The following is a 27,979-nucleotide window of genomic DNA, read 5'->3' on the forward strand; positions in this document are numbered from 1 at the left end:
AGGGAATAGGGTAATAGTTGAGGGTAGGGAAGGGAATAGGGTAGGGGCTAGGGGATTGGGCCTCCGGTAAACTCACTCACTCGGCGAAACACAGCGCAAGCGCTCTTTCACGCCGGTTTTCTGTGAGAACGTGGTATTTATCCGGTCGAGCCGGCCCATTCGTGCCGCATGGCTCTCCCACGTATAAATGCAAAAGTCTGTCTATCTGTTACCTCTTCACGCCCAAACCGCTGAACCGGTATCATTGTTTGGTATGGAGATACTTTTAGTCCTGGAAAAGGACCATAGGCACAGAATATATATTAGTAGTACCAACCATAGGATACATTTGACTCCGGAAACATTCGGTTCCCGTGCGATAAACGAATTTGGGCTTAACGCAGGCGGTCGTCTAGTAGTATCATATTATAGGTATTATGATTTATAATTTTTGGGAAACCCTTAAACCATTCCTATTAGATTTATGGTTATTTTGGACGCACCATTGATAATAAATAAATAGATGTAGCTTCCTCAAACTCGCGTCAATAGACTATAGAGTCTCTATTATTCCGTATTAAATTTATCTCGTAATCCAAGGCCCACCTGTGCAGTTCAACGCCACACCGACCAGTCCGTCTGGTTATTTTAACTGGCATTTACATCTATCCATACTCGAATATCACCCTTATTAGGATAAATATAAGAGCGCACGCCGTGGTTTGCCGCCAAAGCGCATAATGTATTAATTTTTTTAATATGTATCACGATTAATGGTCTGTGCAAAAGTAGATGGACGGTTGGCAGCAATGTAAATATAGGTGGGCATTTAATATTCAACTTTATAAGCAAGAAATAGCGATTAAATTCGTTTGAGTGGATTTGTTTCAGGGTGGGCTAAATGTGAGCGATTGAGAAACGATAAAGACCGATCTTCTTGATCGTTTTATGTTTATTTACTTAGAAGTCACGCCCGGCGGTTTAACTAAGCCGGTTCTAGTCAATTTAAATCATTGACTTAGAAGTTAGACCACAAACGAAACAGAAACAAAAAATGTGAACTTTGATGTCTCTATCTTATGGCAGAATATGCATTTTTGGTATTCTCTGTTCCATTTTGAGAATAACAATATAATTTCATTCACAGTTTATAATATTATTACGAGTACATAGCCTCAGTGTTACGTTCGATTGGTGACGTCATACGTGGATAGGGATATACCGTAGAACTGTACATTTTGCCACGATACAAAAATTCCTTTTCCATGGTATAGTGAGTTTTCGGGTCTTTTTAGGGTTCCGTAGCCAAATGGCAAAAAACGGAACCCTTATAGATTCGTCATGTCTGTCTGTCTGTCTGTCTGTCTGTCCGTCCGTATGTCATGGCCACTTTTCTCCGAAACTATAAGAGCTATACTATTGAAACTTGGTAAGTAGATGTATTCTGTGAACCGCATTAAGATTTTGATACATAAATAGAAAAATTATTAAAAATTTTAGGGGTCCCCATAGGTACAACTGAAACAAAAAAATGTTTTTTCATCTAACATATGCGTGTGAAGTATCTATGGATAGCTCTTAAAAAATCATATTGAGGGTTCTAATATAATTTTTTTCTAACCTGAACAGTTTGCGAGAGACATTCTTCCAAAGTGGTAAAATGTGTGTCCCTCCCCTCTAACTTCTAAAGTAGGCGCATTATAAGTTTAAAAAAAATATATGTTGTACATTACTATAAAAACTACCAACGAAAATTGGTTTGAACGAGATCTAGCAAGTAGTTTTTTTCATACGTCATAAATGGTAAACCTTAAACCAACAAAAAAAAATTTTTTTTCATCTAACTTATGCGTGTGGGGTATCTATGAATAGGTCTTCAAAAATCATATTGAAGTTTCAAATATAATTTTTTTCTAACATGAATAGTTTGTGAGAGATACTCTTCCAAAGTGGAAAAATTTATGTTCCCCCCCCCCCCTCTAACTTCTAAAGTAGGGGCTAGATAAATCTAAAAAAAAAAATATGATGTACATTACTATAAAAACTACCAACGAAAATTGGTTTGAACGAGATCTAGCAAGTAGATTTTTTTATACGTCATAAATAGTAAACCTTAAATTAACTTTCATTAAATCAACTGAAATATAAAAATTAATCAAAAACCTTTTAATTTCATAAAAATAAACCTTAATGCTGCTGCGGAACCCTTCATGGGCGAGTCCAACTCGCACTTGGCCGGTTTTTTATTGTTGACGTTACCATTCCTTTTTTTAAAATCCCCCCTTTCCAAATCTTGCGAGCCTTCCACTTAGTTTATATTTTATACAAGTATAAAATACACTCGTTGCGTACCAGTGTTCTAGAAGGTTCCATATAGCTTTCCTGACGAACGCTCACTCAGTTTTTCGCGTCACAAAACTGGCTTTTGAAACTAACTGCCGTATACCGGTTGTAGATCAAAAATAGATCTAGTTTATGTACTAAGTGGGCATAGATCAAGTTACTATCGTGCTCCATATAAAAGTGACTTGTTACATTGAAAGAGTACATTTACTTTTATTTCTAACTGTCATTTTGGCGGCATAGTTAAGGTTATTATTTTAGTTTTGAAAAAAAAATGTTCGGAGTTCGAACACTCAAAAAGCTATTTGACACCTGCATCCATAGAGATTTCGTGGAAAGGGGTGGCTTGTGCGTGCTATAAGAGCTATCTAAGGAATGGAATGCTCTATATTTTTAGTTAAAAACTTTTTTTACTGCCTAGCTTTATACAGCGTGCTCTAAAAGACGACTGTGCAGTTGCACAAGCATACATTCCAAAAGAATTAGTCAATCCTCACCGAAGCGGCCAACAATGACAATGCAAATCCATAGACAATTTGCACATATCTTGTCTATGCTATGCCAATCACGCGTCCAACACAATGCGTATTTATATCGAATTTCAAGCGCCCTTGTACAACCGCTTATTACAAAGCTCATGGAGGTTATTGCATTCATGTAGTTACGAGTCATTTTGAATTTAGAAGCGATTGCAACCATTTTAGCTTTAGTTGCCAGATGACAGCAGATTTGAATTTAGAAGGGATCTATACCATAGATATTAGGCGAAGGTTTTTTATGACGTCATTGATTACAATGCAAAGACTTTGCAATTCATCATCTGCACGCAGCTAATTTTGTGTACCTACTAAATAATAAAGCTGTTCTTTCTATATTGTATAGCCTAAGTGTGACAAGTTCTCACCAAGTATCTATGATGCTACGAATACTAAAGTAGATAAGTACTAAAATAGTTTAAGATCCTGGTTTTCCTTTCGAAACGGGATCAAGTTATCTAGATTGGCAAGCAACCTTCAGTGGAATATTCTAGACGCGACTTCTGAGCCGTTTTCCTCAGGACGTGATGAAATACCAAATCATATTCACACCTTTGAATGCAGACAAGGCTTCTAAGAAATAATATAGGTACTGCATGTTCCTTGCAGCTTCGTACATGCAAAATTCCCTGATAACCATGAATTTTGAATTGAAACAATAAAAATGTATGTTCTTCCTCTCTATGTAATGCAGGATGTCATCAAAATAGGTCTTGCTGTTTCGGAGCCTTGAGACTTGGTACTTAGTCTACAAAACATTAATATCACATCAAAATACTTATTATGTACAAGTAACATAAAAGCATAAACTAAATTGCAGTAATTTGGTTTTGAGTTTCCAACTTTCTAGAAATATTCTGACTGGCATATTATATTTTTCCCTCAAATAATATGTTGTGTAATGTATGATGTACTTCCACTGAGTTTTCCTTCTCGTTATTCGATTAGTCAATGAGATCACAATTTTGATGATTATTTGAAAATTATGGAGTGTTTATGTAAACAACATCCTTATGAAGTAATATGGCTAAGACCATGCATATCGAATATTAAAGTAAATCACACATAACCGCCGCAACAGTAGTAGGTAGACTTCTAGACGTAGATCATCAAATTTAGGAAAGCAGATAAATTTAAACAAAAAAAAACAAAATTCAAAAAGTTACGTTTACCAAGTTTTTCCCTACGTGAAAAATTAAACTCAAAAGTAAAACACGTTCAAATGGTGCGCTTACGCAACGCAGTGCAGTGCGGGCGTGTACATGTGTGCGTGTATGTGTATGCGTGTGTGCGTGTAAATGTGTGCGTGTACTTGTGTGCGTGCGTTGCTCAGACAGCAAGGCGCTGGCGAGCCAACTGCATACTATTACAAAATTGTTGAACCTAGATTTACATACAAGTTTTTATATACATCGCGCAGATGTTTCTCGGAATTCTACGTGTGGATTTCAATTCGTGGCCATATTTAACCTTTACTATGGCCTAAACGACGATTCTAGGCATAATTTGTATTTTAAAAAATTGAGGTTTCATCACTTATTAGTTACTTTACTTTGTAGCTTGGAGCATAGTAAGCGTGTGATTTCTATAAAGGCATTTACGTATATGTTTTGCGATATTTGAGATTTTTTTGGAATAAATTAACTTTAAAAACCTAGCATTTAAAAAGAGAAGAACGAAATATAATACACAGCGGATAACCTATGAAAAATTGCTCTTTGTATACCACTGATACGATGGAAAACTTAACCGTTAAAACTACAGTTGTTTTACCAATATAAAGCTGAAGACTTTGAACGCGTCGATCTCTCGAACTACTGGACTGATTTTTATGTAATTTAGCACAGATATAGAGTAGATAACGGGGAATAACATAGGCTCCTTTTTGTGGGAAAATGTGTGTCCCTTTGTTAGTTTTTATTTATTTAGGCGGAGCCGCGCGTCTAGTTAGCTCGTATACAGAGTGATGCAGAAATATATATTTTTTTAATGAAATAAGTGGTCAAACGAGCAAACGGGTCACCTGATGGAAAGCAAGTTCCGTCGCCCATGGACACTCGCAGCATCAGAAGAGCCGCAGGTGCGTTGCCGTCCTTTAAAGAGAGAATAGGGTAAGACGGGAGGGTAGGGATGGGAAGGGAAGGGAATAGGGGAGGGTAGGGAAGAAAATAGGGTAGGGGATTGGGCCTCCGGTAAACTCACTCACTCGGCGAAACACAGCGCAAGCGCTGTTTCACGCCGCCGGTTCTCCGGTCGAGCCGGCCCATTCGTGCCGAAGCATGGCTCTCCTACGTATATAAATATTTTGCGGGTTAATCGTTTCGCTGCTGTAGTAGTGTGATATCTAAAATATGTCAATCTATTATGACCCTTAAGTCGTTTACATAAGGTCTTCTGGAGGTACGTCCTTGGAGGCTAGTTTGTGACAATTAGAACATTAAACAAGTGTACACGCAAGTCGTTAACGCGAGCCGATCCGCTGACGCATCGCTAACGATCGTCTTATCGATCAAAATAGAACAAAGCATATCGTTACGTTCAAAAATAGCTTATGTGTTAATGGTATTTTGTTTATGGATTTCCCTTAAAAGGCTTTATGCAGAGAAAGTTACAGATCAGGTTGTTTTTGTGTAAACCCTAAAAGATAATTTGCCGTGTCGTTGACATTGACATGGGCTATCACCAAATCCCTGTGATACATAATAATATCAGCAATGTAACATGATATTTTGTCAATCTGCAAATATATATTTAGATGACATTGACAGGTTTAAAAGTTTACAAGATGACGATACTAGTAATAAATGTACTTTAAGGGCCTGTTTCACCACTTCCTGATAAGTGCCGAATAGGCTATCCACCACTTAACTTGACAGATGAAGTATGGAGAATCTGTCAAAAAAGCTGTAAATAGCCTATTCGGCACTGTATCCGAAAGTGGTGAAAAGGGTCCTTAATCTGCCAAAAGCTTTAACTCAAATAGTCGGACACAAATTTTCTCTCTCCTGAGAAATGCCAGTGAATGAAAGAGATAGAATAATTATTAAGCTCTCAGCGAGAGAGGTTCGAAAGATTTATGGTCCATTCAAATCTCAAACGGCCAACAGCTTGTAAATACGCTGTTAATGCCCCATAATAGTGATTTATCAGCATGTTGCACTATTGATATGCTTTCTTGAGTAAACTCTAGTAATATTGTAAGCAACAAACATAGTTTCTTTGCCTCATTGTTGAGTTAATCTCATAAAAACTCTTATTACCTTGGTCCTAAAGGGGGTGACAGACGTGCGAGTAAGTACGCTGATTTATGGCTCGACGATCTTAATCGCCTGTGTCAGCAGAGAGCCGCGAGCCGCGAGCCTGGGGGCATGGTAATCCAGTGTGATCGATTCTCGAGTGTCACCTACGCGAGCCGAGTAAGTTCGCGAACCGCGTACTTTGATTGGTTGGCTGTCAAAATTTGAACCAATCACAGAGCCGAACTGCGTCTTGAGACCGGGTCGCATCTTAAGTACTGACTATTTATACCGGCCTAAGTTCGTACGTCTATCAGGCACTTTAGTTCCTAACTCCTTTAGTAAAGAAGGGTTAGCATAAAATATTATAATATCCAGTCAAACATAATGCGTCTTTCTTCAGAAGTTTTTTTTTTTACTTAAAGAAAGTATTATCCAAATTGAAGTTGCAAATTGGCCTGCACAGATTTTTTCAAATAATTTGATCAAAAACAGACATTTTCAGGATTTTTCCTAATTTTCTGTCGCACCAGACTATATCATTATTTTTTCTCTTTTTCCGAAACTCTCCTTTTCCTGTCTTTTCCCAGGAACCTTCTAGAAGGATATTACATAATATGGTGTGATGGTGGCGGGCAATTAGCCACGTGCCTATCTAGGTCACAGACCGAGCTACCGCCTCGCAGGGCTGCCACACACGCGAAATTGCATGTATTCGACACGAAAAAGGCCGGCAACGCACCTGCAGCTCTTATGATGTTGCGAGTGTCCATGGGCGACGGTAGTTGTTTTCCATCAGGTTTTTTTTTAATGAAATAAGGGGGCAAACGAGCAAACGGGTCACCTGATGAAAAGCAACTTCCGTTGCCCATGGACACTCGCAGCATCAGAAGAGCTGAAGTTGCGTTGCCGGCCTTTTAAGAGGGAATAGGGTAATATGATAGGGTAGAGAAGGTAATAGGGGAGGGTAGGGAAGGAATAGGAGAGGGTAGGGAAGGGAAAAGGGCAAATCCGATTTTATATGAGATTGGTGTTATAAATGGTGATATAAAGAATAAAAAGTTATACATGTTTTTTTTAATAATTTCTTTAACCAGGTACTTTGTCTATTTGAAAAGTAAATTTGGAGGGTTTTCGGCAAATCGATTTATTACGTCTTCTGTAAAAGAATCGCTCATAATATCTGTTATTTAGTTAGTTCCCGAACCGGTGGTAGGCCCCAGTAGCAACAACGTTCGGAAAATGTTTGAAAAAAAACTTATTCTGAATAAAAAAATTTGACTTTGACTCTGACTATAAGTTTTCTATGAAAGTACTACATATTTTTCTCTATGAAAGTACATACGAGATTTTCGATAAAAGTACTAGATAAGATACTTAGTAGTCACACAGTCACACACTTAGTGTCAACCCTAAAAAAAATATAAAAAAAATAAGGGCTAAAATGGACACATAATTTAGCAGTTCCTCTCAATCAATTCAGCAAATGAATTGTCAAAACTGTCAAATAGACGAATGTCAAATTAGTACGAATTACTAGACATGAATTGCAAGCAGAGTGACCATTTTGCGATTAAAAAAAAAAGAATCGTATTATGATTCTTAATTCTTATGATTCATTTTAGCCCCGCTGCCTGCCTAGCATACGCCAACGAGATATCTCACTATACAGATTTTTACATTACGAGACGAGTAGTTTTTAATTATCTCGAGAGTGAGATATCTCGTTGGCGTATGCTAGGCAGGCAGGTCTAAATTGTCAAAATATCATATGAAAATTGTCAGTGGTATGTGGTTTGTGGTAATCCTAAATTTGACAAAATGCTTCTCATGCCGATCGAGACGCGTTCACCTCGAATTCTTACAACTTTTATACTACGAATACTACAGGAAAACTACGTTAATCGGTCTTCTACGTTTTACGTTTTATAGTATCGAAATAGTTTTACTACCTGGCTGGAAGACTGGTTTTTCAAAGGATAGAAATAGTCTTTATATAGATTTGGAGAGTCTTTCAAAATGTAAGAAGTTAGGGAAGCCGACAATGATATTCTATGTTACTAACGTAACTAGATTGGAAGTTTACGGTAGCAACGCGTTGCCACTTCGAAGATGCCTGCAGGCATATCTCACATACATAATGACATAACGAATATATGACTTGACATTGTCTTTTGAACAAAAAAGTGGTTACGCATTTCTGAGAATCTTTTGTAAGACATTGCTACTCTAGTATTTTAGAAACTCATTGGAAGCCGATATGAATTTTTTGAATGAATGCGTTGACTTTGTAGCAATTTGGACTAAATAATTTGCCTGCCAACAAATCTACGGCAAAAACTAATCATGTCTAGGAAAATTGCTCTAGTTTTTTCTCGCTGCTAATAATAACTGTTATTTCAAGGATTATCACCGCCATAATGAATTAATCTCTCCTTAACTTGAGGAGGAATCCTCTATGCCATTGCTGTCATGTCATTATGTCGACTAAAAATACCGTTTTAAGGACGCTATCACAAAAATTATGTCAAAAATTAGCAGGTCAGTACGAATATCGACCTTGAGGACATTAAAATAACGTTCAATATCAGCGCGCCTTGTACAGAGGCGGTTACGTCGCTCGCTGCTTTTTGATAGGGCGAAAATGTATGAAGAAATTTGAGAGCGTTTCTTATTTTTCTTATAAATGGAAATGTTATTTATTTTTATATAAAATATTTAGCTATTCGTATAAATTTTTATTCGCTAAATAAGCAACATTTTTTTTGTATATTTATTTTCCTTAGTTCAGTGTATTTAGCTATAATGGTACCTAATCAAACCTCATTTTTTTTAATATTTTGCGATTATTATAATGGTTGAAACGTATTTATGTGAAAATTTTGTATGCGGCTATAAAATGTTTATAGTATAGACGTGGAGATGAATATATTATTATCTTTCATTTGAAACCAAAATATCCTCGCAGTGTGACTCCTAATTCTTTAAAATGGTACCTGAAAATCGCTGATATTTGTGAAAAAATGTGATAGCGTCCTTAATGGTCCGCATTCTACAGTAGTTGTAAGCCGATGCATGTACCACTGTTTAATATTTCTTTGAACACGTCGCGTCGCCCGCTATCGTCAAACAATGCATTTTCAGGAAGCTCGTCCCACTGGGTGGCCACACGTTTCGCACTCATTAGGACAAAACTAATTAGTGTAGGCTGACCAACTCTCCCAAATTTGCAGGACATGTGTTTGTTTGTTACCTCTACGCGCTTGGGTTTGGTACTTATCTTGACAAAGGACAAAGGATACTTTTATGTAGAAAACATACGGTTTTCGAACGATAAAGCTGCTAGTTTTCTTGCACCTAATGGTTATTTTGCACCTTTTATAGTGTTCTTTTTGAAAAAAAAACGGCAATAACTAATTAGTATTAAACGTAGGTATATAAATGATATTATATTAAGGATATGAATAATATATTCACTGTTGAAAGTAGTCCCTGACCGCTTTACAAACCTGAATTCGCGATTATATCTTTAAAATTATGTATCACATACTAATTGCGGGTTCTAAAAGTTTAACATTTATCTGTGCACTAATTTATTTTGTACTTAACAGTTCCTGAGCTTGGTTCATTACCTTAATTACACAGATTACTAAACAGTTATTAGTTGCCACGTTATGCCAGTCGTTTGGTTACCATGTTATGACTTACGACTTACAAAACGTTCATGTGCTTCATATTGAGAAATATAGTAACTCTACTAATAATTTTGTCAGGTTGGTTAGGATATATTACTACAATGTTTTTACGCTAGAGGCAGCACCAGCATAGACAGTAAAATCAAGTTTTGTTCGACGTTTGACAACGTTTCTGTTAATATTCTGACATGACGTGTGCACGTCGGATTTTAGTCGGATTATTTACTGCATGTGCTAACACACCCTGCTGCGACCTTTGCGTTATAATCCTTGTTTACAATAGATACTTCTAATGCTAAGTACTCACATGCGGTTTTGCTCGATAGTTTTACTCCAAATCGAGTAATAATTACTGTGTGGACCGCAAAACTCACAACTCGAAGGCTCGCAACGAGCCGGCTCGATGGAATTAAATATATCGATTTAGAATAAAACTATCGAGCAATGCTGAATGTGTGGAGTGTGGACGAAATCCGAGCCGCAGGTTTTGTTTGACGTTATTGCTCGATCGAGCAAAACCGTATGTGAATACTTAGCACAAGTCTTTAAAATGGCCACCAAATCAAAATAATTCAGCCCACCAAAATGTATTTTCACCCTTAGCAAACGCAACCCAACGCATGCAGAATCATGTGCTAAAACCAATCTCTCGTTTCCATTGAGCACGTTTAATCCTCGATCTTCACTCGCTGTCACTTATGATCAAATTCGAAGTACAAGAATTAGACCCCAGAATGAGGTACAAGAATTAGACCCTACATACGATCACTGTCTTACCGCGTCACTTGGCGCGTATGAGTTATGACTTATGACCGTCCATAGCGGGTTTTATGACCTAATTTTCGAGACATTAGAGCCGATACTCCGATAGTCAGGATGCAGAAGGCCGGCTCATTGGGGCCGGTGGAGGTTGCGACAATGGACACTTCCGAGACCATTCCAATTGCCATCATCATCAGCTCGCAGGAATGGTCTAGTTCAAACCTAGACGAAAAAAGACACATTATGTTTTTGATTTGCATTTTCTAGGTTAAGAGACAGTGGTGTACTTAAGCACTAAGAGCGTTGAGTATATTTGAAGGTTTTTTGCTATTTTTAAAGAATTTTCTATTATTTGTACTTCCCTGTACTTCCTTCGCTGTACTTTCTTTGTAGTTCCCTGTTTTGTGCTCTACAAGACCGACTCTAGCAGTACATGTAAGGTACATGTTACTTTTAAAGGTTGAACTTCAATCTCTTTGGTAGAGTTGTAAGAGACATAATCGCAAAATACAATAAAATGCCAGCTTTGATAATATAACTATGATGTTAATGAATATCATGAAAAACCTCATAAAATATCAAGTATTATTTAAAAAAATACAATTAAGTACTTATATACAATAGAAATTTTTGATCAGCTCGTCATCTTATCATGATCATTCTTATATTTTATTGCTGGTGTGTAATTAAAAAGTTAACGAGATACAAAAGCGATCAGTTTCACGATGGACAGCATTGGTGCCGTTTTGTCTATGGTCGCGACCAGTGTAAGGAGACCCGCGAAACATGTTTAACTCCCTACTACTAAAGGGAGCGAGGGGATCACATTAATTTGAAATGTAAATTGTATGTCTCATGTTTCTGTGGCTTTTTGTAAACAAAATAAACTTTATATGTTAATAGTGTTGGTGTCGTAGGGTCAGCATATTGTTTATTTGAATGGGATAGTTTTTTTTATCAGTTGTTACGGTTGCATGAAACCTAAAGAAAATATTGATAAACGAACCGAACCTCCGAATCGCAAAATACAATAAAATGCCAGCTTTGATAATATAACTATGATGTTAATGAATATCATGAAAAACCTCATAAAATATCAAGTATTATTTAAAAAAATACAATTAAGTACTTATATACAATAGAAATTTTTGATCAGCTCGTCATCTTATCATGATCATTCTTATATTTTATTGCTGGTGTGTAATTAAAAAGTTAACGAGATACAAAAGCGATCAGTTTCACGATGGACAGCATTGGTGCCGTTTTGTCTATGGTCGCGACCAGTGTAAGGAGACCCGCGAAACATGTTTAACTCCCTACTACTAAAGGGAGCGAGGGGATCACATTAATTTGAAATGTAAATTGTATGTCTCATGTTTCTGTGGCTTTTTGTAAACAAAATAAACTTTATATGTTAATAGTGTTGGTGTCGTAGGGTCAGCATATTGTTTATTTGAATGGGATAGTTTTTTTTATCAGTTGTTACGGTTGCATGAAACCTAAAGAAAATATTGATAAACGAACCGAACCTCCTCCTCTTCTTGGAAGGCGGTTAACAATAAAGGGTATAATATGAACATAGTTTATCAGGGCGGGCGAAGCGAGCCCTGGTGTATCCCACAACTTTTACATTTTGTGATACACTTTACGGAAAAACTATCACTTGTTTTGTGTTTTAACATAGTAATTTTTATTTATGTGTAGATGTGTTATTATTATCAGTCAGTCAAGGTATGACGACGCGAGCCCTCACAAAGCTCGGCTTTTAGCTAGTTAATATTTGTTCTTATTTAGTAAATAACTATACAATTAGCGATTTCCAACAAAAATGTCGTAACTTATGCTGCTACCGCTACTTAATCGAAGGAAATTTTATGACTTAACCAAGCTCGGCAAATGAATTTTCCGAGCCATGCAAATTAATGCAAATATGGAGATCTATTCTGACTCGATCGCTACTTATAAGGTAATGAGATGGCGAGAAATTAGCCGATGTAAAAAACGCGGCGGTATCTAGGGCCAGCTCTAGATGCAGCTGGCAGCAATTATGCGACAGCATTCTTTAAAAAAACAACTTGACTCTCGAATATTGTGACTATTAATGATCTTGTCATAGGACTTAGGCTGCATTTCCACCGATTTGCATTTCGATTTTTAAGAGCCATAAAAAAACAATAAAATTGCAAAGAAACAAAGCTGCTAGCTGATAGCTCAGCTCCGGTAGAAACGCATTTGACATTTCCAAAGCCTTAAAGGATTCTTTCCACTCTAGGTTTCTCTAAATCTTTGCAATCGCAGGAATCGCTTGTTTAGCATAGACCAGAGAGTAGAAGCCGCATCTTGATTCTTACACGAATTTCGATATATTTTTTGTTTTACAAACTCTTAATAACAAAATGATATTCTATTTTTGTAACAGGTTTGTCGTGCGTCGGATATCGGATTTTAATTGCTTAAATCATAAAGATAATTTATTTTTAATTTGAATCTCAAATAGCTACGATTTTATTGCAGTTTACAATTCTATTTATGTTTATAATAAATATAAAAAAAACAATCTTTGTATCGGGACTGTCTCGCAAAGTCGTGATGCATGGTGTTCGCAGCGGCTGGTCACATTACGTTGTGCGCAGTGCCGAGCAGTCTAGCTCGACTGCCACATGCCATCATCATCATCACCACCACAACCCCATTCCGTTATTTAAAGCACGTTGTGTCGGAGCGCAGCGGAATGGGCCGTATTTTCATTCAAGAGTGAGTACGCGATACCTATACGAAGCCTATACGCATATTTTTCGTTATGTGCGTTATTACTTATTTGTCGTTATGTGCGTTAAGCTTAATCTAATACTTAATAATAATAGCTTAAAAAAACTAAAATAAACGCTTTTTTATTACTTCTTTTTTCAAAAAAGATCAAAATTTAAGTAAGTATTGCATTGTTATACGTATGCAAAATTTCAAATGAATTAGACTACTGGAGATAGGTAAAAATCGTGCTCAAAGTCCAAAGATTCCGTTACATACATAGTTACAACCCGAGATAAGAAAAGCGTGAACTAATATTAATACAACTGCGAACTTGTTCGGATCGAATCAAACAGCAAAGTAAATAAAAATTAGATAAACACAAAACAAACGACTCATTTTTTGAGACCAATCAGTTTTTGACGTTAGTTTTACATTTTATTAGATTGCCATTGAAACAGACTGAATCGAAAAAGATACGAAGCTATGTTTGTTGTATAATGTATTATAATAGCTACTTTACACTTATAAAATTTTCTGATAAGTTTCGGACAACCTAGTGTTGTCGCTTTTTCCTTCATACTGTGCGACAGAGACAAAAAAAGGTGAAACAGGCTCTATTTAACACGTCAGTAGCTTTGTCCACATTGTGCATTTTTCTGTTCATCAAGGGCATGCGTTATAGCGCTGTCAACAGCGCACGTGAGGCATGCCCGTAACGCGCGTCAAAATCCACCCGCGTTGAAAGAAAAGTGTCATATAGCGCGCGCTACGATTTCAACGGGCGTCACGGGCATGCCTCACGTTCGCTGTCGACAGCGCTATAAGTGCTATAACGCATGCCATTGATGAACAGAAAAAAGCACAGTGTGGACAAAGCTAGTCGTCCAGAACAAAATGATTTCTGGGAATTCGATCATTTAGTATTTTTCCAAAAACCCACTTAATATTATAATTAGTACCTACCTATGTGTATATAATTAATATTATGACGTAGAGAATAAACAATGATATTATTTATAATTTAATAATATTATTTACACTTCAAACAAAAGGGATTTCCCCATACGTAATAATATTTAAATCCTTGCGGTTGTCAAAAACTTGAAGATAACAAAATATTTGTGATTTCTCAGAAAGATAATAAGTAATTAATACTTAATACAACTTTTTGCTTCTACCTATTCGTAATATTATATCTTATTTAAATTGATTTTTTCTAGAACAATATTATTCTTAGAAATATAACAAATGAAAATAGGACACTTAAAAATCACAAGACTATTATAGGTACTTACATTTATTTTAAAATATTTTTACATTGTATTAAAGATCGATGCAGTAGCGTGAATAGGTAAAGAACAAACTTTTGCATTATAATGATATATAGCGCCATACAACCCTCATTCTATTTCCAATGTTATTAGGTAGAGTAGGGGCCCGTCTTTGACGTCGATTGTTCGTAAATACCTTCGCAATCATGACACCAATCCTGGCACCAATATTGGTCATCCATCAGCTTGTGTACCGTCTATTATCACATGAAGCTACTAACAGTGACTGGCTAACGCCCGCTACTCCGGCTGTATTACCACTTACCTGACTAAGATACGATCATAATATTAATTTATATGAAGCATCCGCGTCCGTCGGTCTGTAGTTGTACGGAAAACGACGGTTTACTACGACATAGCTATTAGGAGTGTAAATCTTTACTTTGCTCCAAAAGTCTACGCGTAGACTTTTGGAGCAAAGTAAAGATTTACACTAATTGGTCTTGGTCTTTGAAGACGCGTCATCGATTTTGCTGATCACTACTAGAGCGGAGACGGAGAGCCATTTGAATGAATGATTTTTTTTTTCATTTCAGTATCAATTCAACATTAGGCATTAGCTACTAATATTTAATTCTTTGTTTGCGTCGTTTAAAGTGAAAATTATGAATGGAAAATAAGTGCACGCTAAGCTAACAAAGTTTATTGGTTTAGTTTTCTGGCGGTAGTATAACTAAGCACTTTTGATTGAAAGAGTCCTTTCAAAAACATAAACTACCCATAATTACTAATAACCCCATAAAGTCATACACTATTAGTATTTAGGGTTTCCCGAAATGAACATAATATATCCTATCGTAATATACGTAATTGTTCTCATATAATAGTCATTGGAATTAGTCACTGTATATTTATAGCATAATTAATGTAATACGTCAATGTATGGCAGTTATGGCACTCATTACATAACATTACATCTAGTATAATTGGAGTCATGTGACTGAGTGGTGAGTAAAACGTGGCTCGGGTTTCAAAAACGCGTGCAAATGTTTTAGTTCCTAAAGCTGCGCGTGCACTGGATCAGAATCGGAGTGTACGGAGCGTACGGATTTGTTGCTTTGTATTGATTTGTATGGTACTGCGTGCACTGGATCGGCATTTCTGCGCCTGAGACCGGAATTTATGCCGATGACGTCATCCGCAGCCGCGTCTATGGGTCAATTTATATATTTAGTGCAGAGTCAAAGCGCATCGAAACAAAGTATCAAAACTGAACTTAGCAAATCCAACCTTAACTCCAAAGCGTTAACGCACAGATTTCATATATACATTAATAACTAAATTGCCGATGCGGAATCCGAATGCAGTGGACGCACCCCATCGGCATTTGGTAAATGACGACGCTCCGTAGGCTCCGTACACTCCGATTCCAATGCAGTGGACGCGCAGCTTAAAACTTACTTTCTGAAACTTCTTGAGGTGCATTGAGTAATATTTAAAGGTCGCATGACGTCACTTTTTTAGATATTTAAACAGAATAATGATTAAAGTAATATGGAATTAATAACACTAAAAGCAAGACGACGCAAAAAAGAAGATAATTCGCCTCTTCGTGATTTTTTATTGTCTCAATTTTGGAGTTCAATATACTAATTTGTAGAGCAGATTATTATTTTTAACCCATCAATCCCCAAGCGGCACCCGACTGTCGCATAATAATTGAAAATCTATTGTGTCTGCGATTCCCATGATCGAGGTATTTATAATGGTACTAGCTGTCCCGGCAAACGTTTTGCCATATATTTTTTTTTTGTATGAAAAATAGATGTTGGCCGATTCTGAGACCTACTCAACATGCTCACAAAATTTCATGAGAATCGGTCAAGCCGTTTCGGATGAGTATGGCAACGAAAACTGTGACACGAGAATTTTATATCTTCTATCTTCTATATATAAAAAACTCAAAGGTGACTGACTGATTGACATAGTGATCTATCAACGCACAGCCCAAACCACTGGACGGATCGGGCTGAAATTTGGCATGCAGGTAGATGTTATGACGAAGGCATCCGCGAAGAAAGGGTTTTAATAAATTCCAACCCCAAGGGGTTCAAATAGGGGATGAAAGTTTGTATATAATAATACTTCTTAACGCGAGCGAAGCCGCGGGCAAAAGCTCGTATTAGATAAAGTCCATATATCTGTGGACACAACAGCCTATTAGTGCTCTATCATATAAAAGTCCTTCCTACATTTAAAAACTCGGAAACCTACAGGCAAATATTAAATGGAATGGATAAAACTGCTTTGGGCGCGTTGAGATTTTTTCAATGGCTCTTGCGAATTTGCTACATGACGGCTGACGAGGCAAAACAGAAAAATCGCATCTTTTTCCTCGACTATGGCTTGAAATGGTTGTCAGTCTGTTCTCTGATAAATAATTAATACATTGTCATGCCAATACCCAAGTATACCTAAGGTTATACCTTATATGTTATAAAAGTAACATAAAGACACAACGTATGAGTTGAATGATGATGACTCTACATCAAGTCTCAAGAACAAAGTTTACCTAGTATTTAGAGACTTCTACGTTCTAGACATTGGACAAGTTAATGGCATCATAGAAGAGAGATGTAATACGGAATATTACTCAAATATCAGACATGTTTCACACTTCATATTTATCAGAATATTGACAGAAACGATGTCTAACGTCGAACAAAACTTTTGTATCACCAGCATAGACAGTCTATAGACTGTCTATGCTGGTGATGCATCTAGCGTGGAAACTAGATAATATCAGCTATGCACGCTTCACACCACGTCGGTCTGGCCCCGTGCTAAGTACCTGAAGGACTTGTGTTACAGGTACCAGACAATGGAAATACAGGTTGTAACAAAACTAAGTGATAATACTTTAGGGTGTATACGTGTTCCTTGTAGAGAGTTCACTGTGAAAGTAGCAGCACTGAAAGACCAAAAATGTTTTTCACTTTCGTATGGGGAAATTCGTGACGCTCCGGCCCTTGCCCATGCAAAAGTGAAAAAAAAATTCGTCTTTCAAAGCTGCTACTTTCACAGTGAACTCTCTACTAGGAACATGTACACACCCTAAAGTATTATCACTTATTTTTGTTACACACTGTATATTTAATACTTTTATACTATACATAATATATTTATATGATACACATAATATTTGATACACATTCATGACCCAACCACTTCGAAAACTTTTTGTTCCGCCGGCGGGATTCGAACCCGCGACCCCCGGCTTGAGCTACGAACGCGCTCACCCGCTGGGCCACAGAGGTCGTCATAGAGATGGCAGTAATATATCCAATTGATTATTATTGTGTAACGTGTCTTTAGATTATTATATCTAAAGACACGTAAATTCGCCGTATTTTGATCACTTTGCGGGGTATTTTGCAAGAGTTTATCTTTTTACAATTTGCTACAGTGACCATTGACCAATTAAAAGAACTACATATTACCTACTCTTTTGATTGCCTTACATCAATCAGATAACTAATCAACAACGTTGGTTAAAATATAACTTATAGATAAACAATCTGTCAAAAACTCACGGATACCGGATAGTAGTCACACTAGATGACGCCGTGTATATCGCGCAAGAACCGTACATTTTTCCGGTTTAGGTACCTAAGGAACATCAGTTTTCAGCAAAATCGGTAGGTACAGCGGTTTGGGAGTGAAGTGGTAACCGACAGATAGACAAACATACTTTCGCATTAATAATATTAGTACGTATAGCACCTAAAGAGTTAAAACCTCCCACGAGTTATGAGTCCATTAAAACCACTTTAACACCTCAATAAATGCGCCATAAAACATGAAAAGTGTTGTTTACTTTCCCGTACCCGACAAGTAACAGTTGAGTCAAAATATCAATTAGTATTTAACCGGTGACTCGTGAATCATGTCTTCGATGTGGAATACGCGATAAAGCAGGCGCTATTTTCATACACTTGTGCCCAACCACGGTTTTTCAGTTCGTGACAGTTATTTGACCTAAAAAGGTACATCGATAGGTACAGAACTCAGTCAGGGGGCGAGTGAAAAGTGTCTCAAAATTCTTATCGACAGTTTTTGTAACCACGAAGCCACGGAGGCGCTATGCATGAGTGGAAAGCGAGACTGCCATCTAGGCTCTAGCAAAAGAAATATGGAAAATAGGGTGAACATGACTAGTGATTGGACACTACTAATCATTGGACAGAGCACAAAAACACTATATTTATTAAGGATGCTTTAAAAACCACCTGTTTTTCTTTAAAATCAGGCGTTCTTTTACTTTAAAAACAGGCAGTTTTTAAAGCAACATTAATAAATATGGTGTTTTTGTGCTTTGTCCAATGACTGGTACTGTCCAATCTACTGGTCATTTATCCTACATTAAACAAATCTTAGTTTAATTGCTAATCCTGCAAAATATCACATTTACTCTATCATAAATTCGGTTAATGAATAAAAACGCGCATCTACGTATTGTACGTTTCTGACATCTTACCCGTTACCGTGAACCCTAGTGTTTATTGTGACTGCAGCCCGCGCATACGCCGTAACCACCACATAATTTGACAACTTTATCACCTAGACATACACCCATATATGGGTTACGGAACCAGTTAGAGTTTGAACTTGGTGAAACTTGGTGCTCAGAACGTTACTTTTGTGACTTGTTTGTAACTATATTTTGTTTATCTTTGATAAGCAAGATATTTTTATTTAAAACTACGAAAAATTTATTGAGATTTTTTTTTTAATGAAATAAGGGGGCAAACGAGCAAACGGGTCACCTGATGGAAAGCAACTTCCGTCGCCCATGGACACTCGCAGCATCAGAAGAGCTGCAAGTGCGTTGACGGCCTTTTAAGAGGGAATAGGGTAATAGGGGAGGGTAGGGAAGGGAAGGGAAGGGAATAGTTGAGGGTAGGGAAGGGAATAGGGTAGGGGTTAGGGGATTGGGCCTCCGGTAAACTCACTCACTCGGCGAAACACAGCGCAAGCGCTGTTTCACGCCGGTTTTCTGTGAGAACGTGGTATTTATCCGGTCGAGCCGGCCCATTCGTGCCGAAGCATGGCTCTCCCACGTATTTATTAATCATTAATGGCGTTAAAGTTTTAAATATTGAAGTAGAGTAAAAAGTAGAGTAGTACTAAAGAAAAGCAGATGTTGAGATCATAAAAATTAAAAATGTTACAAGTCAAGGACAAGCGAAAAGCCCTCAGGCACTTTGTGCCTTACGTATCCACGAGTCCCCGATCATCCGCGAAGGGCTAAACAGCATTTCTCGACGTGAAAAAATGTCGAAACACGCGACTGTCGACAGATTCCAAATTCTTGACTTATGTTTTTATTGCAATATTGTGATCTGTCTTATGACTATCGAGAAACAGCCGATCTCTATTTCCAGATGCATTTAAGCTAGCTGCTTACTAGCGACACAGGAGTTGCAGTAGTGGCCAAATTATGACCATCTGACCTCTATTTCCAGATGCATCTAAGCTCGCTGCAAGTGTGCGTGGCGGTGCTGTCGCTGGCGGCGGCGGCGTGCTCCCCGCCCCCCTCGCGCCCCGCCCACCACATCACGCGTCGCTCGTTCTTCAACCTCCAGTGTAAAGGAGTGTTTGACGCGGCGATCTTCGCGCGCCTCGACCGAGTCTGCGACGACTGCTACAACCTGTTCCGGGAGCCGGAGCTGTATACTCTGTGCAGGTGTGTATCCTTGGAGGGGTGATTCTATCCTTGGAGGTGTGATAAAAATGTATATATACAGCTAGTGGAGCTCCCAAATGCCCTAGCGTTAATCTCACGCAGATCTGGGTTATTGTTTGTTTCTCTTATTCCTCGTAGTAATGAAAGGGATAGTTTAGTAACTTTAACCCAGGATCTGAGCTATGTATATTTTGCAGGACTAATGACATGATTCTGTAGACCATTTTAAAGCATAAAAATAATAATCATTTCATTTGTCCTGTATTTTCTAAATGTTTGTGCCGTTTTTCAGACGGGTATATTTGCTTAAATAAGGATTCAGTAGCACTGTTCATTAAAATAAAAATGTACTTGTAACAAAAAAGTCCAAGTTTTTCCTTTGCCGAAAATTTTTGCCAACTTTTTTTATTTTTGCCTTTCGGCCAGTGCTACCGAGTCTCGTTTGACGTTCGTGTTCGTTATTTGAATCTTGTTTCTTGGACACAGGGACGGCTGCTTTACCACCGAATACTTCAAAGGCTGCGTGGAAGTACTACAAGAACAGGAAAACCTTGACCAATTCAAGAAATATATTAATATAATACATGGGGCGGATCCAAAGATTTAGGTACATATTATACAACTATGGGAGCACGCATGGCAGTCTCACTAACAGCTTACTATGTCTATGGGGAGCTATCTCTTTATAACGGTTATATTATGTATGGTTTCTGTAATGAAACATCTACTATCGTTTTCGGCATCTGAACTGCCCCGGGGCAGGGTGGGCCGACAGGATACAGAAACAGCCGAAGTTTAAATTAAGAACATAAACTACCTACGTATTGCACTAGTATAGTGCGTCAAGAAAGTCATGACAGACAGGAAAATTTTCTAAACGTATTTCACGCTTAAAAGGTGTATTTTTTTCTTTGTATTTTCAAAGAGAACGCTTATTACATTTTAAATATTGTCACCTTGCACATTTTTATCTCTAATTAATAAAGTTCTCTTATTTTTTAGTTCATTTAAATTTTTTCCCGCCTATTATGATAATATTATGAAAGTTATGACTTTCTTGACAGACTATACCAGAGTATGTGACTATACTATGCAATACGGTTTATGTTCTTAATTTAAACTTCGACTGTTTCCGTATCCTGTCGGCCCACCCTGCCCCGGGGCAGTTCAGATGCCGAAAACGCTATACGGGTTTTCAATTTTCAGCCACTCTAATCTTTACAACGTTTTACGTATAGTTTTCTACTCTTAAGTATATTGTATTATGGTTATACTAATTTATTATTAATTTATGTAATTATAATTATATCATCCATAATATCTTCTCTGTAAATGCAGCATACGTCTTAAAATTTTTAAATTTTCTCTTGCACTCTACGCTAGCACTTGCTACAATTATTATTTTAAGCACTTGCCTAAGTAGTAAAACGAAATGCACACTATTTCAATACAATTCAGTATTTTACCGTAACTAATAATATGTAGCTATAAAATATTTATACTAACAGCATGACAAATATGTTCATAACTTAATTATAACGTTGTTACTCTTATATTCAACTTTAATTTGTTAAAAATACTTGAAATAAAATGCCATTTCACCTCTTATGCACGACTAATGCCCGGTTTTTGAGTTTATATTATATTCAACACAGCTTATGATTGGTGGATCAACCGTCAGAAACCCAGAAAGCGGGCATAGCACATAAGTATAAAGCTTGGACTAATAATTAATTGGTCTACGTTGTGTAGAAATGTAAAATAAAACAAACAAATACACAAAGTCTCATTGGCAAACCATTAAGGTTCTCATAATAAGAAAGAAGAAGAAGTATAGATAGACTCCCGCCAAAAAAACTCATACTATAATTGCCACGTGGTAACAAATATTTAATCTGTGGTTCCAGGTCGAAATGTTTCACCTCGCCCTACTTCAAGGGTTGCATGGAGTCCTTGTACCTCTACGACGAGGAGGAACAGCTGGATCAAATGATCGACTTCATCGGGAAACGCTAACCAGCCGCCATCTTAGGACCGCCGCCATCTTGGACCGCACAAAATGGCCCCCATCGCTTCGCCGATTAGACAGCGAGATCGCTATCGCCTCAACGTATTCTAGTCTACAGCGACATAAAAATTATGTTCGCTACTAATTGTAATGTTATAGTAAATATGTAAGGACATATGTGTAAGTGTGAGGTTTACTTCCGAGACTTCTGAATCTGATGCTGGTCATCGACTTCTCCGTCTCATGTCTGACGCGGACATTCCATACAGTATTTTGCTAAGCTTTTATATGAAATTCTTCCGATGGTATAAGTAGTCTGTAGTAGTTACTTCACTTTGTGGCTTACCTTGTACATACTCTCCTTTTGGATGCCTATTTATTAAGTACCTTAGGGCTCTCGAGCGACAAACGGACACATCGAATATGTGATAATTAATATTAAAATCTGCTTTGTGATTTATATTAGGGTCGGTGCAACGGGACGCGATGAGATGCGGCATTGAGACAAAATGGAACTTTATTTGCTACCCAAGACGAACGTTTCTTTTGCAGCTCGAAATTGAAACTGCAATGGAAAGTGTATCTTCTTTATTAGTTGATAAAGGTCAATTTTGAACCTATAATGCTACGCCGCGTCGCCTCTCGATGCTACTGACTGTACCGATTTGATGGAACTTTTTGGCCTATACAACTTTTTATAAGATGTAAACTATTAATCCTGTACAAAATTGACCAATCGCAGCGAAACCACCGGCAGGGTTTAGATATAAGTATTTAATGTATTTTTACTTCCGAACTATTTATTTGTTACTTTTACTTATTTATTAAACGGCTAAGGCAATAGAGAATACCAGTGTTGAGGGGTCACCGGGAAAATAACGTCACGCGAATTTCGAAACTGTTGAACCGCCCCGTATTTTTTTCTTTACTGTTTTTTTAAAATAGAACCAGTTAAAAAATTAAAATTGTAACAAATAACTTTTAACACCAAAAAACAACTTGGAATTTAAAATTCTAAATTCAAATTTCATAACCACTGATATAACTCAAAATTTTCTAAAATAGTATCATTTTTGGTGCCATTAGACCTTTAGTTAGTCCCATAAGTCGTGTGACGTAACGTCTGAAAGGCCCCAAATCTTTCTATTTATCTGTAAGTCGCGGTTAATACTTATTGTGCCACTGAATTCTCTTCTGTGTTCGAATCTCAACTGTTTAGTCTCTTTTAGCGTTTCTTACACCCCCGCGAGTTTGGGAACCAAGCGAGGCCCCCTCTAAACTCGCGGGGACTACACGAAAACGACAATGACTTATATTTAGAAAAAATGGTGCCAATTATTGTCCCAAGATATATAGATGTAACGAATTTAGTATAATGAATGTGGGATGTGAGACGATTTATATTATGAAATTATTGTATAAAAAAAATTAGTGAAAAATATTTATCTATTTGTATAAATTTTATATACAACCGCTAAGAAACGCTACGGGTTCATAAAATATATAACAATTTGAAACTGACTCTGGAATTTTATTCTAAACCCCACCCCTTACCAGGGCCAGCCGGGCTAGCACGGCCACCAGTAGAAATGCGAAAGTATAGACAAACTGTGGAGATAAACTTAAGGTGAAGTTCCGATCTTTTTTCGTTCCGAAAAATTCAATTAAAATGCCACTTTATGAGAGATTATAGTCCTAAAAATTCAAATAATATCCTACTTTATAACATAATATGTGTCTGTCATAAAGTGGCATTTTAACTGAATTTTTATCGGTCCTGTCGCGATTAGCCGCGGTAAAGATCAGAACGGACCTTAAGTTTATGTCCACAGTTTGTCCATACTTTCGCATTTCTACTGGTGGCCGTGCTAGCCTGGCAGTAAAAAGATGACTGTTTCTACAAAAGTTTGATGGTGTAAATTGGCAGACGGAACAGTCGCTTAGAGGACTTCCTAACCGCTAACGTAATGCAAAAATATCTTAGTAGTATCCGGATATAACTATGATTTAAAATAATTATATTATAGTTTGGCAACCCTAGGCGCGCAGATTTTGAGCAGTCGATAGAGTAAATATGTATGAAAATAACAGTAACTCTACGACAGTCTACTATTACGAGTTACGACTACAATAACTACATCATGAAAATTGAAAGCACGCTCACTTGAAGGCGCTTTTAGGCCCGATTTATATATGCATCCGCGCAAACGAGCGGTCTAGAGGCTACACCGCGACAGTATGTAATGATTTTTTTATTTTTATGAAATAAGGGGGCAAACGAGCAAATGGGTCACCCGATGGAAAGCAACTTCCGTCGCCCATGGAAGCTCGCAGCATCAGAAGAGCTGCAGGTGCGTTGCCGGCCTTTTAAGAGGGAATAGGGTAATAGGGGAGGGTAGGGATGGGAAGGTAAGGGAGTAGGGGAGGGTAGGGTAGGGGATTGGGCCTCCGGTAAACTCACTCACTGTTTCACGCCGGTTTTCTGTGAGAACGTGGTATTTCTCCGGTCGAGCCGGCCCATTCGTGCCGAAGCATGGCTCACCCACGTATATATTGATAAAAAGTGATTCGACGCAATTTACATACAATTGAGTGAGGACTCGCGGTGACGGGTGAAGCGGCCTAACCGCTCCTTCGCGCGGATGCATATGAATCGAGCCACCAACCACGCCACTTAACCAAAACTAATATTTTGTTATCGCTTCGTCATAGAATCGCCGATCAAACTGCATGAAATTGACATAAGCGTTCGTTAATGTGACGTTGACGGTCTACTCGTCTTTTATATATTTTGATCGGCGAGCCATAATGTAAACATCTTGGCTCATCCCCCAGCTAACACAGTCTACCAGCTATTATATAATATAATGCCAGGACTGAATACAAAAAGTTTTAAAACAGCTAATCTCAGGAACTGTATTTGATTCTATATGAAGATGACTGCTCCGCTATCTACATAATGCATCAGTCAACCGATAGCGCGATTTAGCGTACTCTTAACGCCATCTCTGTCGATAGAGTGGAACTAAAAATGCATTATTTATAAGTTATATATTTTAAAAATTATAAATTCAAATCAAATGAATTAAAAAACGTCTCGGATTTTAAAATGAATTATTTAATAGTAAATGCTACGAATAATAAAACTAAGGAATCGTAACTCCCATACTATTACCGTTTTAAATTAGCCTGTTCCTTTTGATCTGTCATGTAACGTCAGCCTAGTACCGCTCAAGATCACCTAAATATTGCAAATGTATTGAAATGTGTACCTAAGGTACACTTTTTTGACAAGTATTGTGGAGCATGTTTTTTGACGGAGTTACTTTTCCTCTTGCTACACCTATCAAATAGAGTGGCGATACAGTAGGTACTCTCGGTTAAACAAATTGTTTGTACTGTCTCTCTCGGTAGGTATGGGTAGGGTTGCCATCCGTCCGGATTTCCCTGGATTTGTCCTAGTTTGTCCGGGGACCGTCCGGCCGGGTTTTTGAAAAGTGTCCGGATGAAATCCGGAGACTTTTGTTGAGAGAAATCCAACTTTTTAGCCAGGGAGCAATAAACGAAAGATAAAAACTCGCTAAGCATACACACTTTCTTTCTTATTTGATCAAAATCAAGTACGATTTCAAGGACTTAAGTTAATCATTACAAATTTTTAGGACGTAATAGTAAATAGTTTTTAATGGGTGTCCGGGGAAATAGCCATATTTCGGCCAAACGTCCGGGATTTTTGTCATGCTAGACCGGCGACGGCAATAAAGGTGATGGCAACCCTAGGTATAGGGGATAAAATAATAATTAAAAAATAAAATTAAATCTCTTTATTAATTACATAGGAACATGAACATACAATAACAATATTGTGCATAATCGTGACTCGACACACTGTCGATAAAATGATATGAAAAATACCTAAAACTAATGAAATACAGAAGAAAAAAGTCAATACTAAAATATACTTTTACACTAGACGGTAAATGAATTTAAAATTTCGTCAACCAAAAGCATTCAATTATAATAATATTCAAACAGCAATGTTTTCTACATAAGCATTGTGTTCTAAAATCAATAGTGTCATTTACTGTCTTCATATAAAAATACTTTTTTTTACTATGTACGTATTTATTATATCTCACTTATTCGGAACGTGCACGTCAGTAGTGACATATTTCAAACGAAGTTTTAGGGGCATGTGTCAAAAAATAAACAACAAGAGTTTGTTTATTTTGTAAAGATTACAGCAAACAAAATATATATAGAACAATAATTAATGGTATTTAGGTTAGATTTAGTTAAAAACTACTTGTGGAAAAATGAATATAATCATAAAAAGTGGTTTTGCGAGTGTAAGACACTAAATAAGTTTCAAAGCCCAATATATGCTAAATGGAAATAAATTGGTCTTATGTAAGGGATGTAGAAGAGCTAAGAACTAATGGCAATAGTTATTTAATATAAGCCAATATAATTCGCCAAACATCGGTGACTTTAGCACGCTATAAAACAAGTTCAAACGTAAGTACTGAACTAACTAAAAAACGTGACTAAAATTTAGATAAAGCAAGTCTAAACATTGTTATTCATTCTTACAGATAGATAATGCTCGGATTGTTGCTGAAGTAAAATGCTGAGCTGCATTTATAGCCAGAGTGGCAAGTGCACTGCTGTGAACAGATGCTTTAATATTAAAATGTTTCATTAACAACAGTAACAAAAATACGTGCAATACTTTTTTACTCCACCCACTTCGCACGCTCCGAATAACATCACTTATATTAGGTCCACTTGCGCCAAAAAGTACGCTGGTTCTGATATTTAAATAAAACATGAATACAACTACTTGTACTATTATCTATTCTGTGATACAACTTTGATCCAGTCTGGATTATGTCAACAGAAGAATAGTAAAAAATAATATAGCAAGATAATTCTAAGGAACCTTGTAGGTTTTTTGAGACGTGCCCAAAAAAAACTAACGCGCCCATTTGCGCTAATCAAGATACGCTGTATCTTGATTAGCGCGAATGGGCCATGTTTTTTTAATACTAAATATTCCGCAACGGCAAAAGAAACAAAAAAAATCAATTCAAAACCAAAATAATTAATAAAGAGAAAATGCCTGGTTTTTAAGAGTTATTATTCATTCACTTTTAATTACCTAACGTGAAAATATAAACCAATCATTAACACTGTTGAAAAGATAAACTTCAGTCAAAAAACTTCAGTAACCTATCAATCGTTTTGTACTATAATGTAGGCATCACATAAAGAAAATTACCACCGACAAAATAATCCTAAACAAAAATTCTTTGATAAAGCTTTCGTTTTCACTTAGTCCTATAAAATGTCTTTTTACTTTCATTTTTATGCGTTTTTTAACGAATGCCAATATCAGTCTCCCAATTTAAATTTTACAGAAAAAAAAAAGGAAAAAAATTTAAAATACAAACTACACCAAATAATTACTCCAGTTACATTTTCTATTCCAATATTGAAACATATTTAAATCCTTTAAAGAAAACAAAACCTTCTGAAAATAAGCCATGAATAATTATTTCTGAATATAATTTGTTCTTATATTATTATAGTCCCGACGCACCATCTACCAACCTTCGAGAAGGAGGAGCTTTTGCCGATTGGAGTCGTCTA

At 37.0% G+C, this 27,979-nt stretch overlaps 1 protein-coding gene across 4 annotated transcripts in view; it reads left to right on the forward strand.

Moving 5' to 3' along the window:
- Positions 1–23,848, forward strand: part of LOC121737073 (CHH-like protein) — an 84,504-nt gene extending 60,656 nt beyond the window's left edge. For 3 of the 4 annotated variants that reach the window (XM_042128618.1, XM_042128617.1, XM_042128616.1), the window contains exons 2-4: positions 20,099–20,319; positions 20,806–20,926; positions 22,227–23,848. In XM_042128618.1, coding sequence (XP_041984552.1) covers positions 20,099–20,319; positions 20,806–20,926 — 342 coding nt within the window. In that variant the 3' untranslated portion in view covers positions 22,227–23,848. The remainder of the gene's footprint in view (positions 1–20,098; positions 20,320–20,805; positions 20,927–22,226) is intronic. The other variant, XM_042128619.1, reaches the window with a different exon arrangement.
- The last annotated feature ends 4,131 nt before the right edge of the window (positions 23,849–27,979 follow it).

The sequence above is a fragment of the Aricia agestis genome, chromosome 20 (genome assembly GCF_905147365.1).
Source record: "Aricia agestis chromosome 20, ilAriAges1.1, whole genome shotgun sequence".
Classification (NCBI taxonomy): Eukaryota; Metazoa; Arthropoda; class Insecta; order Lepidoptera; family Lycaenidae; genus Aricia; species Aricia agestis.